We start from the raw sequence: 19,335 nt of genomic DNA, 5'->3' as shown, positions 1-19,335 counted from the left end.
CTGCAGGGGCTGTTATTGATTGCAGCAAAGGCAATGTCACTTTTCATGTCAACGGTAATGAGCATACGGTGCACTTTCCGAAGAAACAATATCGAGTACATTGCATCAATGCTATTGAAAAAACTTCATCGATTCTTATTGGGAGCTTTGAATGCCCTATACCTACTGTTAAGATGAAGTATGATTTGCTTGTTGGGGATATGCACATCCCCATTGAGGTAACCTAGTGACTATTCGAAAATTCTCCGTTCCTTTTTATGTGATTCGAAAAAGTTTCTCAAGGAGACTTGATCAACCTCATCGACGGATTTCTTTCGATGACCATGGGATGAATGAATCGAGGAGTCACAAACCTCTATTCCAAGCTTTCACCTTCGGTTGCTTAGAAGAAAAATGATAGATTTAGCTTTAGTTTTCCTGTTTTCTGCTTTTTGCGTCCCGTAGAAAAGTGTCCCAAAAATAAAAGTTCTCTGAATGCCGTGAAAATCAAGTATGATTTTTTCTGGAATTTTTGAAAAATTCTAAGATGGAGAGCTAGTCAGGGGGATGCACCAGTGGGCCACAAGCCCTGGAGGCGCGGGCACCCTCCCTGGCCGCGCCTACCAGGCTTGTGGAGCCCACGTGTCCCCCCTCCATTTATTTTAGCTCCCATCTCCTTCTCCTACCTCCAGACAAAATCGTTTCGCAGCTCAAACCCGTGTTCTTGCTCTTCTTGCTGCGATTTTTGATCTCCTTGTGCAAAGCCCCATTCACCAAACTGTTTTGGGGAAATTGCTCCTTGGTATGTGACTCCTCCATTGGTCCAATTACTTTTTGCTCTAGAGCCTTATACGTTGCGTATTTTTGCTGCCTTGGTGACCTTGTTCTTGAGCTTTGCATGCTAATTTTAGCTGGTCCCAAGTAGTTTTGATGTGTGATATGGCCTCTAGGTACTTGTCGGAGTAGTTGCTATGAATTTTGTTAAGACTTGTTCACTTTTTCTTTGAGTCACTAAAAATTTCAGAAATGGAAGATGTTCAGGAGAAACTATCATGGTGGTTCGTCAAGCAAGAAGGGTCCCCGTCTCGCGATTCGGGAGCCCGATCCTTACCAAGAGAGGAACGCACAGGTACAACTTTAGGGTCATGGAGGCGTGGTGGATCCCGGTCTTTGTCGAAGGGAGGGCTCCTTTTCCTGATTCTTTTTTTTTTTGAGTTTTGTTAGGATTTGTGTCCTACTCAGAGATGCAAGGCGAAGGCGGCTCTCTGCAGATGGAATAAGGTCCTCCCCACCTAGCCCCTGTTCTGATGGTGTTCATAGCATCATTGGAGGGTGTGTGGAGGTTTGTCTCCGGCAGATCTCATGCGATTCGATCGGCGTTTCTATTTGGTGGATCCATGTCGATCCGGTCTTCGTTCGTCTGTGTTCGTGTGTCTACATGTTGGATACTTTCGATCTACTCTTCTCTTCATCGGCGGTGGTTGATGTTCTGGTGCGCTGGTCCTATGGGGCCCTAGCACGATGACTTCCCGACTGCCTACTACAACAAGATTTGCCTGTCTCTGATGATGGAGGGTGATGATGGCGGCGCGCCTTCGGCTCGCTTCAGTGCTCGTTAGGTGGTCTATGGACCTAGATGTATTTTATTTTTACTTCTGGTGCTCTTTATACTATCTTGACAATTGATGAATAGATCGAAAGTTTCCTTGCAAAAAAAAGAAGGAGGTTGTCTCGTCTTGGCGGGTTTTCCTCTTTGCATGTTGCAGCATGCCTCTGTAATTCTGTTCCGCGACATGTTGTGACTCTTTGATTAATAAATCCACGTGGGCGAACTCCCCCGCTGGTGATTTAAAAAAATTAGCTATACGTGGGTAATATTCATAAGGTACTACTTTGGACAACTTGAAATAATCTCTAGCTACTAACATGAAACGATTCTTTTTTTTAGAAAACATATTAAAATTTAATAATGAAATCTAATCCCCAGTCTTGAACGACGAGCTTGATGACAATATGTAACATAGGCCATGTTTGGATACTCTAACTCGGTTAGAGGTTAGAGTTAGATTCTAACTCTAGACTAACCCTGAACTAACTCTAACCAAAGAGGTGTTTGGATGAAAGGGTTAGATTGCCAATAAATGCACTTTTTCCAATCATTTGGCTCATTTATCTAGGATTTTGTGTGGTGGAGGGAGAGAGAAAAGTAACTTTTTCTGAGCCCTACCTAACTCTAACTCAAAAAGCACCTCTTTGATGGGTTAGATTTTTTGGATGGGTTAGATGCATCTAACCAACTCTAACCCACCTTATTTGGATTTTTGAGGGTTAGATGAGTTCAGTCTAACCAACTCTAACTCTAACTCCAAGCATGAGCTAATTGAATATGTAAAACTTTTAAAAAGCTTCACACCCTTTGTAATAATTGAATCAATTATTAATTATCATTGACCAATAAAATTAATAGGCTGCAATAACCACTTCATCTTGTAACCCTACTCATTAGTGCCACAAATGACTTCATGTGTCTTTAAGTGAGGAACACACAACGCTGCTTGCACGGCTCCACCGATCGACATGGCAGCGCCGGAGGGCTCCTTCGATGTCGTGGGGGTTGGCGTCTTGAAGCTTGTAGATGCAGTCGGGTTACACCGCTCCTACCTTGTTGCCTTGTCCTCGGGTAAGACGATGACTAGAATTTTGAGTGTCCACACGTGGATGTGGGTGTGGCCAAAGCACAACTTAAATAGGCATGAGCAGGCCAGGAAGCCATCGAAGCCAGAGTAGCCGAATCGGTCACCGCATCGGCAGTGAAGTGTCGTTGCCCGCTCATCTGGTCACGTCGGTCTGACTGGCATGAATGTCGTGAAGTCGCGTACTTTGCAGCGGAGCTGACTGAAATAAATGTGCGGCCACCGCTTTGTGCGGATACTGGCAAGATTTTCGGGTGGGACCAAGTTTTCACAAGCATGCGTGGCGGTGGTTGGAACGCCCCATCCGATTTTTAGGACCGAGAGACTTGTATATATATTTGAATCAGGGACCAACTCTGTAGATTGCCCGTGCGTTACTACGGACAAAAAAACAAATAAATCAAATAATTGTTCTTATTTGAAAGTGTATATATGTATTCATCAATACTCCCTTCGTTCCTTTATATAAGGTGTATTTATTTTTTTATAAAAATCTATAATATAAGGTGCATTTGTTCTAGTTTCTCATAATTCGCATCTTGACCCTCTAGAGAAAAAGAAAGTATATCTCCCCTGATTGCATGTATCTCTTGTCGAGAAAAAATGAAACTATCTCTCTTCTGATTGTATGTATCTCTTTTTTTTTAGCCTAAATAATTTACTTGTCGCTAATCCACGAATTAGACAGCGGTAATTTTTGCCTAACTTATCTATAATTATATGTCTTGGTCACTATGCTGAAATTTATACACCTTATATAAAAATGAAGGGAGTAAAATAATAGATACCAATTCTTTGCTCCCCTATTTACTCCTGCGCAACCATCGTTTCTCTTTTTTCTTACAACGAAATACAAAAGAAACCAAATTGCATGTGTACATACGAAGTTGAATTCATAAATTCCCCCTCTTTTCATGTAATTTCAGCAAAGAAGCATTTGAATTTTCCTTAGGTTCATTAGTCTGCCTATCTGTAGAACCTCTTGAATCCCCTCTTCTTCGTGCAACTTTCTTCCTGCTCTTGATTGCTTTCCTCTCAAAGCCACTGTGAGCATCAACGAGCTCCAGTTAAAATGGCACCAAGAGGGTAGTGTAAGATAAGGGAAGTGAATACTAACGCGGTAAGTGCGCCACCTCCTTTCGCATGGCCGTCCATTTTTGTAACAATTACAACACCAACCGGAACACTTTGCCTGAATGCTTGGGCCTGAGCAAATGCAGCCTGACCAATGTTACCATCCATCACAAATATTACCAGGTCTGGTTTCTGCATGATATCATGACAATGAAGGTGAGCTTTTCATTTGGTTCAGGTTACAACTGAAAGTAAGGGTTCTCAGTGTATTACCGTTGCTTCTGAAACTTGGCGCATTTCTTCAAACAGAGTCGCTTCCTGTTTGTGCCTTCCACTTGTATATACAATTATGAGATCACAATTTTCTTTTCTAAACCTCTCCATGCCCTCAATAGCAATTTTTACTGGGTCTGATTCCATGTAGCTGCAATGACACAACAATTAGGAAAAACAAGAGATAGCAAATCATAATATTAGCAGTCGAAGTGGTAAAGAGGTGCTAGTGTACATTCCATAGAAAGGAACCATGATCTTTGTCGCATTCTGTTTTAGCTGATCAAAAGCACCAGCCCTGAATGTGTCAGCACAAACCAGTGCCGATTTAAATCCTATCTTTTGATGATAATGGGCATATTTCATACAAGTGGTAGTTTTCCCAGAACCTGCATGAACAAGACGATGCCTTGTGATTTGTGAACAGTATATTATAAGCAATGCAACTAAAGTGCAGAAGACATATAACCGATCATTAGTGAGCCAGTCAGCTAAACAACAGCAGCCCCACACCGAAGCCAAATAGTACGATAAGAATGTGATCTATCACTTACAACTGGCCCTTCAAATGACTCGCTAATTACAAACTACCCATCCAAGATGAGAAAACTTGCAATATAAAGTGTATCTTTCTTTTAGAATAGAACAAAATTTGCAACATATCAGGTATCCACCCCAAAGGAACATAAGAATGGTTAATCATTACAACTCCAAGTCTCCAATTAGAAGCCTTCTTGTATCACCAAAAAAGTCAGCCGGAGAGAATCACATGCCAGTAGCTCGACAAAGTGAAAAAAAAACATTGAAGGTGACTAAGGCTTGGCCTATAATAATTTGTTTCCATGGTTTGCCCCCATCAAATGAATATATAAACAAGCCGGTAAACAGCTTAATTAGAAGTAATCAAGTCACTATGAAAGATAATGTTGTTCTCATGGAATTTAACCGTGAAACAATGTCCTCCAAATTAAGGAATAACAGATACTGCATATGTTCATTTGGGCGGATGCAATTGCTAAAACATCATATATCAAGATAGAATTCGGACATACAGTAATAACGTGGTAGCATGCAGGGCAGACTGACCTTGCAAACCAACAAACATGACCACGCATGGCTTCCCTTTCTTAGGAGCGAAGGCGGGCTTCCCGGCATCCAACATGTTGCATAGCTCTCAAAGACGGCCTACAGCAACGATGACATACACGGAAGGCAATTCAATTAAAACCTCTCCCCGAAATCACACGAGAGAATTTGCGTCAGGTTAGGGTGTGTTCGTGCAGGCGGGCGGGGCGAGGGCCTGGTTGTTGTGGACATTATCCTCCTGATGGCGCGGCGCTTGTCGGTGCCGGCGGCGAGCGCCCCGAGGTAGACGGTGCGCTTGACGCTCGCCTGCATGTCGCGGAAAATGTCGAACTGGACGTCGGCCTGCAGGAGCGCGCGGGTGATCTCGTTGAGGCAGTCGCCGAGGACCCTCTCGTCGACGACCGTGGCGTTCATCATCCGTGCGAGCGCGCGGGAGAGGCTCCCGCCGAGCTGCGCGAGCACCATCTCGCCGGACTCACGGGGGGCAGCGGCAGGGCTCTCTCTCTCTCTCTCTCTGCGGCGCGGCGAGCGGTTAGCGCTAGGGCTCGAGGCAAACTGAACTTGGGGAAGATGCGAAGGGTGGTGGTGCGGTGCGCCGGCTGCCTGCGCCTGCGCCGGCGTATTGGGCGCGAACGCGTGCGCGGCCGCTGCCGCCAGCGCCGTCGAGTCATGCGAGAAGGCGTCGGACGCGCGGCGCTCGCTGGCGCAGTCGTCCCGGTCGCCGGTGATGGCGGGGAGGTGCACGCAGATGCCAATGCCCATCGCCCTCTTGGCCTTCCTCCACATCCCCTCCATGAGCGCCGGCACCCAGCAGATTCGTCCCCTGGGACCTCACACAAGATGGGATCGGGAGCAACGTGGGTGGGGGCTGGGACGTGGGTGCGTGGGTCGTTGGTCCTTTTTCCGGCCGACTTTTCGAGCCGAGATAAGAGGAGCCGAGAGGGTTTTTTATTGAACTAATCGCTGGTTTATCGCCTGGTTTATGGAGGGATTGAAAAAAAATGGTGGAACGGTGGAAAGGCTAGCGGTAGGAGGGGGATCGCTGGAGGTCGAACCATCACGACAGACGACAGATCCTCCTTTAATAGTAGAGAAAAAAGAAACTAGTTGGTACCTTCAGAAGAGCAGTCACATCGTGCCTTCGTCCAGACTTTATCAACCTACTGTTATTGGTGACGAATTTTATTTTGCTGGAAAAACGAATGCCAATCCTGGAACCCAGCGAGGAGAGAGAGTGCGGAGGAACCTCGATCACCATCCACGACGTATAGGGCGATGCTAGGCATCGACGCGCCGTCCGAGCCGTTGGATGTGAGCCGCGTGATCCATTGCATCCATTGAAGAAAAAATGTTTGTCTCGCAGCTTCTTCTTCCTCTGACTAGGACTGCATTTCCCCGCTCAAGTGCTAGGCGCCGCGCCTCCTCTTCCTTCTGGTGGTTTTCCTCGTCGTCGGACCCCACCCTCATCGTCCATCCTCATCGCCGGTCCCAACCCCCGCCGGCCTTCCTCGTTGCCAGTCCCAACCCCCGTCGACTGTGCTTGTCGCGGCCTCCAATCATGCAACAGCTCCCCCTACGGTTGCAGCTTCCGGCAACGACGGGTGTAGCTCCGGTTGTAGCTCCGCCACCACCCCTCACCGCAGCCCGGTCGCCATGGCCGCGCCTGACCATCCCTTTCTCCTTCGTCATCCGCATGCCAAAGCTACAACCAACAAGGATGATGTTGCAAGCACTGTCGACCTTTGCTACAACCGGCCATGGGGATTGCTGCAACATTCATGTTGATAGCGACGAAAGATGATAATTTTTGCTTCAACAGTCGTTCATTTTTGCTACAACCGGTGACGGAAATTGCTACAACCATTCAGGTCGATGTGGCGACTTGCGACGACGGTTGGAGCTCTTTTCCATGGCCATTGAAGCTTTTTTTCAAACGATTGAAGCTTTCCCACACACCGCTTGAAGCTTTTTCACACACCGCTTGAAGCATTTCCCCGTCGCTCAAAGATTTTTTTCACGGTTCAAACTTTTTATCTATGATGTTTGCTGCAAACAGCAATGAGGAAAGCTACAAGCAGTGTCCATTTTTGCTACAACCATGAAGACAACGAACTTTCGCTGGTGACGACTTGTTGCAAATTTGTTGCAATCAGCAGTGGGAAAAGCTATCATCAGCGACCGAATTTGTTGCAACTCAGTGCGCCGTGGTTCATCCGGCGTGCGATGATGCGACGAGCTGCGACACGGGTGTGTTAGGTATAATCTTGAGTTTGATTTACATTAGGTCAACTAGCAAAAAGGCCTGTGCGTTGCATCGGATGTACAAAAAAAATATATACTTAGACAGTTGAAAAAAAATATGCTTAGACAATATGAAAATCAGAAGTTAAGCCATTATATATTTTTATATTTACATGTTTAATATTTTCTAATTTCATGGTCAAAAATTATCAAACCATATTTAGTTTTTTATACACATTCTATATTTTTCGTATACATCAGGAATATTTTTTATATGTGTTTGATATTTTCCAAGTACATGATTACCATTTTTTTCATATTAATTTGTTATGTCTAATTTTTTACATATACATTGTATTTTTGTGTATGTGTTTTTATACATTGGAAACATTTTTATATGCATGACCGAAAAATTCAAAAAGAATTAAAAATTATATAGTTATTTTTATTACGCATTGTACCTTTTTTCTATATAATGATTTTTTTATTCAATTTTGGCATTTCTTCAGTGCATGATTAACATTTTATCGAAGTTTGCATATATAGGTGATTTTTTATAAATAAAATATTCAGAATATATTCAAATAAAACAAAAATAAAAATAAGTGCTCAAGGCCATAGTGGATCGGCCAGTCTCGCAGTCGGCGACAGAGAAAATAGGGGAAAAAAGTGTGATGGACCTGCGTCTCCAGGTTTTAAGCGCGCAGCTCCAACCATTTGGGATGGCCGTGCTGTTGTGATATCTTGGTGGATCTGTTCCTGTTGAAGTAGAGGAACGGCCGATTTATTAGAAGCAAATAACGAATCGTTTTTTAACTTACGGATGGCATTGGTGGATAATTTTTATCGATTTTAAGAACAATATTAATGACGAACGACAGAAGCATTAATTGCTTTATTAGTAGGTAAAGATTAGGGAGTGTGGCTTACATGGCGTGAGTAATAGTTGTCTGGTTGGATTAGTACTTGGTCATGTATACACGTGTTGGAGTTGGCTTCCATATCATGGTGCAAGCTGATTCTATGTACGTGTTAATTAGTATAAAAGTAGTAGTCCATGTCGTGCGTCAAGTTAAGTCCGGTTTGGACTCGAGAGCAAGTACGTGTAGGTTTAGGTAGTCTTTGGGTCGGCTGGTGTTCTTACATATATATATATGCATATCAGGATGTGAGAGTTTGTACCGCGAGAAAAACGTGAGATTGTATTGATCGGAGAGAAAAGGAGAAAAGCAATAAAGAGGGAAATTTAGAGGGTACGAGACGTATCCTTGGCAAAAGTATTTTTGTACATGTGTTCATCGTGATTTGATGTGATCGATCCAAGGGACGAGTTCCAACAATTGGTATCTAGAGCCAGGTTAAGGTGAAGATGTGTTTGCCCCGAGGAGGCGACCCGACTAGCGCCTCGGGGTGGGCGATATGGTCGCTGGGTGGTGCAGCGGCGAGGAGCAGCGGGCAATAGTCGTTCGTGGAACGACGGATGGGGAGGTTCAGGAGATTGTCGTTCGGCGGAGCGGCATGGAGGAAGACGACGGGATGTCGTCAGGAAGGTGGTGGAAGAAGATCGTTGATAGGAGCGATGGTGCCAAGGTGCGGTGCCGAAAAACTCGTCAAGATCATCGTCCTGGGAGTCAAGGTGTCGTGCGGGTTAGCACATCTCGGTCATCGTCGTCACCGTCGTCCTGTCGGAGTCGACATGTCCAAGTGCTCATCTCTGTGAGGAAGCGTTGAAGATGAAGCGTCCAGGTCGTCTATATGTCTCGACGAGATGATCAAGTTTAACTATGCGGGGACGGTAAACCAGTGAAGGTGGGTCTCTTCGATGAGGCCATGTCTCTACATGAGGCTAGAATGCATGGTGTAGTGCACGGGGTGGTGTGATCCACAAGAAATCGGCATGTATCTCGCTAGGATGGATGGTGTAGTCCACCGGGTGGTATATTCCACAGGATACTGGCAAGGCTGGGTAGTCCAAGGCATATTCACTAGTGGAAAACGGGCCTTTGGCCGGGACCATTTAGTCACGGCCTGCCTCTGAGCCGGGACTAAAGGCCCGGCCACGTCGCCCCAATTCTCAATGCCTCCCTCGAGGCTTTAGTCCCGGCCCGTAACGAGCCTTTAGTCCCGGTTCGTGTCCCAACCCGGGACTAAAGGGCTACGCGGTGGGCAGTGGTGGTGGCAACCGTTCGTATCCCCCTTTAGTCCCGGTTGGTGGCTCAACCCGGAACTAAAGGACTAACACGTGGCCTGCCGTAGTGGTGGCGACCGTTGGTATACCTCTTTAGTCCCGGTTGGTGGCTCAACCCGGGACTAAAGACCCAAACGGTTTGCATCCCGCGTCGTTTCGGGCGATGAAAAGCACGAACCGAAGCGTACAGTCGCCATTTCTCTGTTTCTTCTTCTCTCTCGCTCTCCCTCTCTGTTCTTCTCCTCTCTTCTTCCCTTCTCTTCTTCCACCATGCCAACTAGCTTTCATGAGGTGCTCGCACATGGCACGACCAAGCTCCATGTCGTGTACACGAACCTGAGCAGGGAGGTGTTGGGGAACGTCGCATGGGAAACAAAATTTTCCTACGCGCACGAAGACCTATCATGGTGATGTCCATCTACGAGAGGGGATGAGTGATCTACGTACCCTTGTAGATCGTACAGCAGAAGCGTTAGAGAACGCGGTTGATGTAGTGGAACGTCCTCACGTCCCTCGATCCGCCCCGCGAACAATCCCGCGATCAGTCCCACGATCTAGTACCGAACGGACGGCACCTCCGCGTTCAGCACACGTACAGCTCGACGATGATCTCGGCCTTCTTGATCCAGCAAGAGAGACGGAGAGGTAGAAGAGTTCTCCGACAGCGTGACGGCGCTCCGGAGGTTGGTGATGATCTCGTCTCAGCAGGGCTCCGCCCGAGCTCCGCAGAAACGCGATCTAGAGGAAAAACTATGGAGGTATGTGGTCGGGCAGCCGTGAGAAAGTCGTCTCAAATCTGCCCTAAAAGCCCCATATATATAGGAGGAGGGAGGGGGACCTTGACTTGGGGTCCAAGGGACCCTCAAGGGGTCGGCCGAGCCAAGGGGGGAGGACTCCCCCCCCCCCCCCAAACCGAGTTGGACTTGGTTTGGTGGGAGGAGTCCCCCTCCCTTCCCACTTCCTCCCTCTCTTTTTTTTCTTTTCCTTTGATTTCCTTCTCTTGGCGCATAGGCCCTCTTGGGGCTGTCCCACCAGCCCACTAAGGGCTGGTGTGTCTCCCCAAGGCCTATGGGCTTCCCCGGGGTGGGTTGCCCCCCCCCCCGGTGAACTCCGGGAACCCATTCGTCATTTCCGGTACATTCCCGGTAACTCCGAAAACCTTCCGGTAATCAAATGAGGTCATCCTATATATCAATCTTCGTTTCCGGACCATTCCGGAAACCCTCGTGACGTCCGTGATCTCATCCGGGACTCCGAACAACATTCTGTAACCAACCATATAACTCAAATACGCATAAAACAACGTCGAACCTTAAGTGTGCAGACCCTGCGGGTTCGAGAACTATGTAGACATGACCCGAGAGACTCCTCGGTCAATATCCAATAGCGGGACCTGGATGCCCATATTGGATCCTACATATTCTACGAAGATCTTATCGTTTGAACCTCAGTGTCAAGGATTCGTATAATCCCGTATGTCATTCCCTTTGTCCTTCGGTATGTTACTTGCCCGAGATTCGATCGTCAGTATCCGCATACCTATTTCAATCTCGTTTACCGGCAAGTCTCTTTACTCGTTCCGTAATACAAGATCCCGCAACTTACACTAAGTTACATTGCTTGCAAGGCTTGTGTGTGATGTTGTATTACTGAGTGGGCCCCGAGATACCTCTCCGTCATACGGAGTGACAAATCCCAGTCTTGATCCATACTAACTCAACCAACACCTTCGGAGATACCTGTAGAGCATCTTTATAGTCACCCAGTTACGTTGCGACGTTTGATACACACAAAGCATTCCTCCGGTGTCAGTGAGTTATATGATCTCATGGTCATAGGAATAAATACTTGACACGCAGAAAACAGTAGCAACAAAATGACACGATCAACATGCTACGTCTATTAGTTTGGGTCTAGTCCATCACGTGATTCTCCCAATGACATGATCCAGTTATCAAGCAACAACACCTTGTTCATAATTAGAAGACACTGACTATCATCGATCAACTGGCTAGCCAACTAGAGGCATGCTAGGGACGGTGTTTTGTCTATGTATCCACACATGTAAATGAGTCTTCATTCAATACAATTATAGCATGGATAATAAACTATTATCTTGATACAGGAATTATAATAATAACTATACATTTATTATTGCCTCTAGGGCATAATTCCAACAGGAGGTGCCGTTTTTTCTTCAACAGTTGAAGGAACGATGGTTTGACAACGCAGTGGATCATGAGAAGTTCTTGGGGCTTGATCTGGAGTACACGGCCGATCGACGCGGTCTTGTCGTCATCCAACTATGCTTCGCACGCCATGTCTTGATCTTCCAATGGGCGAGGTAAGTTTTGAGGCTTTCTTTGATCCAAGATAATGACATTGTAAGTTTATTTGTTTCAATCATAGTTGGTTCCCTTCAAATATGTGTAGTGAAACAATTTTGATTAGTTGAAGGGGAGCACAATCTAATTGGAATAGTGTTCCATAATCTGAAAAATCGTATTAGAATCAACTAGTGTTTAATATGTTCCATTGGAATCATAGTTGGTTCCCTTCAAATAATTGTAGTGAAACAATTTTGATTAGTTGAAGGGGAGCACAATCTGATTGGAATAGTGTTCCATAATCTGAAAAATCGTATTAGAATCAACTAGTGTTTAATATGTTCCATTGGAATCATAGTTGGTTCCCTTCAAATAGTTGTAGTGAAACAATTTTGATTAATTGAAGGGGAACACAATCTGATTGGAATAGTGTTCCATAATCCGAAAAATCGTATTAGAATCAACTAGTGTTTAATATGTTCCATTGGAATCATAGTTGGTTCGCTTCAAATAGTTGTAGTGAAACAATTTTGATTAGTTGAAGGGAACACAATCTGATTGGAATAGTGTTCCACAATCTGAAAAATCTGATTGGTTCAATATGTTCCATTGAAATCATAGTTGTACTGATACAATTTTATGCGGTGTTCTTTGATCCAAGGTTATGAAAATTGAATATAGCTAGTGATCTCTCTAGGTTCCATTGGATAGCAATATGATATGTCATAGTCATGAAAATTGCATATAGCTAGTGATCTCTCTAGGTTCCATTGGATAGCTATATTGATCTCTCTAGGTTCCATTGCATATGTTCTATTTGAATCCTAAAGATAATTTTCTCTTTAGTTGTAGTGAAATATGTTTCCTTATTGCAGCAGTATGTAACATTTGTTCCATTTTAATTTGTTTCTGTTGCAGGAGTGACAAGCATTGTCCAGAACTCATGGACTTCCTTCGCAGCGGCATCACTTTTTCTTCCGTTGACATAAGGAACGACAAGCTGAAGATGAGGCACAGCTTCGGTATTGAGATACCAGCTGGTTGCCTCGTTGATCTCCAAACGATATTCAGGCTTCGACATGACAGGACTTCGATGGCTCATATGGCAGTTGCCTTGATCGACGATTCATATGTTGATATGAAGACCAGTTTCCCAAAGTCTCGGCACAAACTTTGGGAGAAGGGCCTACTTGATGATATCAACATTGTATGCAGAAAAAGATGCATACGTTTCATACGAGTTGTACCGCAAGATTCGAGTCGTCCACTATGGCCAGCGTCACCTCGAGGAAGGTGGACATTCTGATTTAGATGATTCAGACGAGTAGTGTTCTGAACGTCGAACACTTGTATATATATCTATGGTAGCTATTATTATGTACTGTTTGGACTAGTATCATGTACTTCTTGGACCAATTTATATATGTCTAGTTTCTGTTTGTGCCATTATAGTTTCCAAATTTGAATGGTTTAGCCCTTTCTAACTTCATTTGCTACTTTTGAATGGTTTATCCCTTTCTAACTTCATGGTATCATGCATTTCGACCACATATATATACAAAAAGTCTTCAGTTCAAATAAGTTCAAAAAATGAAATCCCTTTTGTAACAGATCTGTTTTTGATTAGAACAGTCATTTAAAAATGAAAGACCATTAGTCTCACGTGGCGTGCAGCGGAACCACGTGGCGTGCCGCGGAACCACTTTTGTTGTGGGGGTCGCTTCTCCTTCTTCTCCTTGTGCTAGATATTGGTTATGCACTAGGGGAAGTAGGAGTAGCGACCATCATCGACGGTTGAAAAATCAGGTGAGCTAGTGTCCACCATATATGAGAGAAGAATAATGTTGTCTCTTATTGTGGGGGTGAAATGATGATAGCATGCCAACTTTCAACATTTTCAGAGTTCATTTGTAGTGCTTTTTAATTTCAGGGTCAACTAACTCAAAAAAAAAAGTCTTCATAACCCTTCCATCACAGTATGACTTACACTATAAGCCTGATGACTATACACGCACATTGCAGAAGGAAGTGAAAAAGAGCAGCTCACGTGCAAGTGCAAGTGGGAGCAAATCAAGTTCAACTACAAGCAAGAAAAAATCAGACGTTCCTCAGCTTGGACAACAGGCCAAACAGTCGATCCCACCCCTCAAGGTGTTAACCGAGAATGTTCCCCCTCCGGTGCAGGGGCAAGCTTTTGAAAAAGCAAAGGAGTTGGCGGTTGAATGTGGTATCTCGGTTAAAGATTTGCTGGCTTCCCAAGACGACAGGATACCCAAGGCTGTGGTAGCCCCTAAGCCACAGTTTGTCATGGGAGAGCCTTTGGTCAGCAAAGATGATCTCCCAACAAATATGCGTTACTTGCATAAATGGTACTTAAGTGAATCAAAAAAATGGAAGAACGATGATCGTGCTGAGTGTCCCACGGGAGTACTACGGCCGCTCCGAAGAAATCCATATCGACTTTGATGAACTCTTCCAGATGTACAATGGCGACGCCCTCGACAAATCGCTTATGAGTTGCTATTGTCTGTAAGTTTTTCAATTCGTTGTCTACATATAACTTGTTTAGTTATTTCAATTCATTGTCTATATATAACTTGTACTCTATTATGCAGAATGAAGATTCTGGATTGTAAAAGTAAGAGCATCCTAAATATTGGGTTTATTGACCTAGATAAAATACATATAGCGACGCTAACTGACAAACCCAAGGAGACGGAGGAAAACCTTCTAAGGTTTCTAATAGATCAAAATTTCTGTGACCACATACTGTTTTCATACAACTTCAGGTGAGGGTCTTTACTCTGTTGTGTCCATTCACTTATAAGTGTAATTGATAAGTTACTGACACACACACACATATATATACATGTGCAGATTCCATTGAATTCTGTTGGACATTCAAATTGATAAGGGAAGAGTTGATGCCTTCGACCCATTATCGAGACCCTTAGAACAGTTCCAAAGCCTGCAGGACATGCTCCAAGGGTAATTTTAATCATTCTTGCGCTCTATCGGTCTCTTTCGATGATTTTTTGATATATCAATTAATGAAAAACTTAGCAAATCATTATCCTTGTTGGGCAGGGTTTGGAAGCGGTTCAAGTGCGTGACTCCCGGTAACTTTCCTGAGAAGCTGACCTTTAGAGCGGCTCAGGTAAGTAGTAGTATGATATACTTCTATTAATTTTCAATACATTTATGATGCTAGATTATTATTTTGATTATATATATTCTATTCTCGTAAAGTGCGACCAGCAGCCACGGGGAACGCATCTATGCGGATACTATGTTTGCGAGACCATTCGCACGTTTACCTCTGAGTTCAAGGATCACAGATTCGACGTAAGCAATGAACATTCACACCTCTATTTTTACCCGTCATTCTTTGTTATCATGATTGATATTCATATTCATCTCCTCTTCTTATATAGCACACGGCCATGAGGACGAAGGTCCTACCAGAGCAACGCGCGATTGCTGTTGCAGAGGAGCTTGCGGGATTTCTGATGACGGAAGCTATAGAAAATAAAGGACGATTTAGTGTAGCTAAGGGCCATTACTGATGTTCGTCCATGTAATCGATCAGACGGGCTCTAGTCCCGATAATTCAGATCTTCATATAATTGTATATATATGATCGCTTGTAAGATAAGTTAATCTTATATATGTATATATGCATAATTATTTCTATTTAAATTATATGAAAACTAATTCCCGAACACCAAACGAGGCATCACGTTAATCTCCCGAACACCTAAACCCTAAAACCCTAAAACCCAAAAATAATTTCATTCAAAAAAACCAAAAACCAGCAAAATCTGAAAATCTTTAGTCCCGGTCCGTGTAACGAACCGGGACTAAAGGGCCTGGCGCCCACGTGGAGCACCTTTAGTCCCGGCTTGTAAGAGGGCCGGGACGAAAGGTTAGGCCTTTAGTCCCGGTTGGTGAACCGGTACTAAAGCCCCTTACGGGCCGGAGCTAAAGGCCCCGTCCCCACTAGTGATTTGAGATGATCCGTAAAATTCGCCAAGTTAAAATTGGAAGGGAGATTGTTGCGATCAATGAATCGGCCTATCAATTTAACTTATCGTGATGCCAGATGGATGAGTCGATAAGAGATAAATCATCACCGAGCCAAGATTGGAGTAGCACCGAAGATAAGGTTAAGATTAAAGGGAGATTGTTAGGTATAACCTTGAGTTTGATTTACATTAGGTCAATTAGGGAGTGTGGCTTACATGGCGTGAGTAGTAGTTGTCTGGTTGGATTAGTACTTGGTCATCTATACACGTGTTGGAGTTGGCTTCCATATCATGGTGCCAGCTGATTCTATGTACGTGCTGATTAGTACAAAAGTAGTAGTTCACGTCGTGCGTAAGTTGAGTCCGGTTTGGACTGGAGAGCAAGTACGTGTAGGTTTAGATAGTCTTTGGGTCGGCTGATGTTCTTGCATATATATGCATATCAGGATGTGAGTGTGTACCGCGCGAGAAAAACGTGAGATTGTATCGATTGGAGAGAAAAGGAGAAAAGCAATAAAGAGAGGAATTTAGAGAGTACGAGACGTACCTTTGGCAAAAGTATTTTTGCATATGTGTTCATCGTGATTTGGTGTGATCGATCCAAAGAATGAGTTCCAACACGGTGACCACGGCGATTCTGATTTGCTACCACCGATGCGTCTTTTGGTACCATCGCGGAGGCTGCGTGCTAGGAGTGGTGTGGCGGCGGGCACCAACTCCAGCTCGCCAGCGCAGGGGAGATCAATGCGGCGGGGGAGAAATGGGATCTAGAGGATGAAGATGAGCGGCTGGGTGGGAGAAGGAGATCAGGAGAAAGAAGACTGAAAAAGGGGTGAATCGGGGACAGCGCCACACATGGGATGGGAATGCATCGTGTGGCTCGCGCTTAACCGACCGAAGCATTCGGCCGGGCGTGTCGTAAGAAAACGTTTTCCTGACGTATATGCCTTAATACATGTTTAATCTCAAGAGAACGAGGTATTCGTGATATCTCTTATCTCAAAAAGCAAAAATCATTACTTGATCGATTACACAAATACTTCTTTCGTTCTTAAATATAGGGTGTATTAGAGAGTATACAACTGTACCTCTCATAACCCTCTCAAACGGCTGGATAGGCCGTTTGGTGAGTGACCGTTCACAAAAACGAGACTCAACCGGACCTCTCAAACACACCTCATACGTCCGGGCTGACCAACACCCTTCATATCCCAAATATAGGGCGGATATCGGATGACCCGGTCACGTCTGGGCACGCCCGCCTGACAGGTCCGGTCCACCACGGACCCCACCATTGTCCCACAAAAACACCACTCTGGACGCCTCGCTCCGAACCATAGCTCACTCTCTCTTCCTCCGTCTCCTCCTCTCCGAGCCTGATCCCATCGAGTAGAATGTCGAGTGTCGGCAGCCGCTGCGACAACTCCGACGAGATGGCCCTCCGCGTCGCCTAGGAGCGGCCCAAGGTGGAGACCGGGGCAGCTCCGGATATATAGCTACGCCGCAGTTCCCACGCCAGCGGAGCGCAGATGCCAGAGTTGGACCCTCCCGGCCCGCGCGCAGCTTCGACAAGGCTGCACAGTCCGCACTGGCCCCACGTCGTGTCCTCCCCCCACCGGCCGCTTCTACCCGCGGGTAGCGTTGGGTCCTAGTGCCTGCGCCCGCACGCGCACTCCCAAATGGAAGGCGCGTGTCGCCCGCCGTGAGCAAGCTTCAAAATATCGGATATCGGGTTCGTATCGGTTTGGCTTCGACATATCGGATGTCGGATGTCGGATATCGGGTGATATATCGGATGATATGTTGATATATCGGAGAAAACATATCTAGTATTTTTCATTGTTCGTGTTCAAACCATTTATTTTTAGTAAAAGAAAATGTATGATGTCAATACTTTAACATAATGATTTTTGATTCCTAGTTTATTAACTTGTTTATTAAGAAACTATTAAGGAAAGGTTCATGAAATCCTTACTCTATGATTAAAAATGCGATACATATGTATTTATACGAAACGTTGTGCATGACTTTGATAATATAAAATGAAGTTGTAAATTCATAATCTTATTTCACTGCTTCCTAATAAATAATTATTGTCATATACATATCGGTGGACATATTGGGCTAGATATCGGCCATATCGGGCTATATATTGGTCCATATCGGATAATATGTATGAAAATGATATTTACAAAATGATATGTTATGTTTATATCGGTAGAGCCCCAAAAGTGATATATCGGCCTAGTGATCGGTCGTATCGGCCTAGATATAAAAGCTTGGTCGTGAGAGGTAGCGGGCACTTGGGCGAGGGGAAGCGGAGCAGTCCACGCGCCGCCACCGTGGTATGCCGGTGGAGACCGACGAGGACAAATGCCTCCTCGCATTGGTGTATCATCGGTCCCTCGTGGTGGTGGACACGGACACTCGACGCCTCCAACGGAAGAATACGAAGGCGCTTCGGCTTGCTATTGAGCAATCGGAGCGCGGGGCGAAGGTGGGAGCAGGAGCAGGACAGGGCGGTCCGGTCGATGAAGGGACTCATCTTCCTCCCCGACGACAAATCCGACGACAGCGGCAGCTCCTCCTCCGACAACCAAGATCCTCCCGCCAGCCGCGGACAGCTACAGCTACGTCGGGGATCCAAAGGGAAAATGTCGGGCGAGGAAGTGGTAATTTGCCTCCTCCCCCCCTCTGCATTGTTAATATAGTTTTTAGGTGATGATGAACTATGTCATGTGAGCTCGATGATCTTTTAGGTGATGGTGGATGTCCGTTTACCGCAAATTTTGTGTCTGTTTGCTTTCGATTATATTGTCCGGTGTTTGATCATGTAGAGTACTTCGGCGTGCATGTGTAGTATGGATATAGGACGCCGGATACGAGATAGGTGGATGTGGAGAGTAAATTTAAGGCGTGACCGGTCAGTGTCTGCGGATCCGTGGACGTTTGAGGTGCCGAATTTGCAAGGTCCGGTTGTAGATGCTTTTAGTTTAAAGAAAATCAAACAATGTTTATGTTTGACCAACTTTACATTAAAAAATATGAAGATTTATAATATCAAATATTTAAAATATAAAAAAATATTTTATAATGAATCTAATGATATTGATTTGGTATTTTAAATATTGATATTTTTTCTATAAACATGATCAAAGTTAGAGAAAATTAACTTTAAAAAATAATAATATACCTTATATTTAAGAACTGAGGGAGTACATCAAGTCAAATACCAATGCATTGTGCCACTCCTGCTGATACAATGTGACTAAGTACACAAAATTTTAACCTTTTTGTCTCAAAATTTCCAGGTAGCATTTGAATGTGACTAAGTACACAAGTAAATTTTGTCTCGAATTTTTTTTCATTTCAAACTTACTTTGTTCAAGTTCAAACCACGCATCCATGTCGCCATCTGCACGTTGCATGCCGTGGCTGACTCCGATAAG

At 44.8% G+C, this 19,335-nt stretch overlaps 1 protein-coding gene across 1 annotated transcript; it reads right to left on the bottom strand.

Annotated features, from left to right (window-relative positions):
• Positions 1–3,587: 3,587 nt before the first annotated feature.
• LOC123431325 (signal recognition particle 54 kDa protein 2-like) lies at positions 3,588–5,570 on the bottom strand. Its single transcript, XM_045115146.1, has 5 exons — positions 5,329–5,570; positions 5,106–5,194; positions 4,255–4,408; positions 4,020–4,170; positions 3,588–3,938 (listed from the first exon to the last, which is right to left on the bottom strand). Exons 1-5 carry the CDS (start codon positions 5,568–5,570, stop codon positions 3,726–3,728), a joined length of 849 nt encoding a protein of 282 aa, XP_044971081.1. The 3' UTR covers positions 3,588–3,725.
• Positions 5,571–19,335: the final 13,765 nt, after the last annotated feature.

Source organism: Hordeum vulgare, chromosome 2H (genome assembly GCF_904849725.1).
Source record: "Hordeum vulgare subsp. vulgare chromosome 2H, MorexV3_pseudomolecules_assembly, whole genome shotgun sequence".
In the NCBI taxonomy this organism is placed as follows: Eukaryota; Viridiplantae; Streptophyta; class Magnoliopsida; order Poales; family Poaceae; genus Hordeum; species Hordeum vulgare.
Note: the sequence above shows the minus strand (reverse complement) of the source record. Positions and strands in the feature narration are given on the sequence as shown.

Excerpts from the sequence above, each read along its gene's own strand:
- LOC123431325 (XM_045115146.1), bottom strand. The coding sequence starts at position 5,570 with ATGGTGCTCGCGCAGCTCGGCGGGAGCCTCTCCCGCGCGCTCGCACGG. Across the intron at positions 5,195-5,328 it reads ATCAGGAGGATAATGTCCAC|AGAGCTATGCAACATGTTGG; the intron begins AACAACCAGGCC and ends AGGCCGTCTTTG. Across the intron at positions 4,409-5,105 it reads CATGTTTGTTGGTTTGCAAG|GTTCTGGGAAAACTACCACT; the intron begins GTCAGTCTGCCC and ends TTGTTCATGCAG.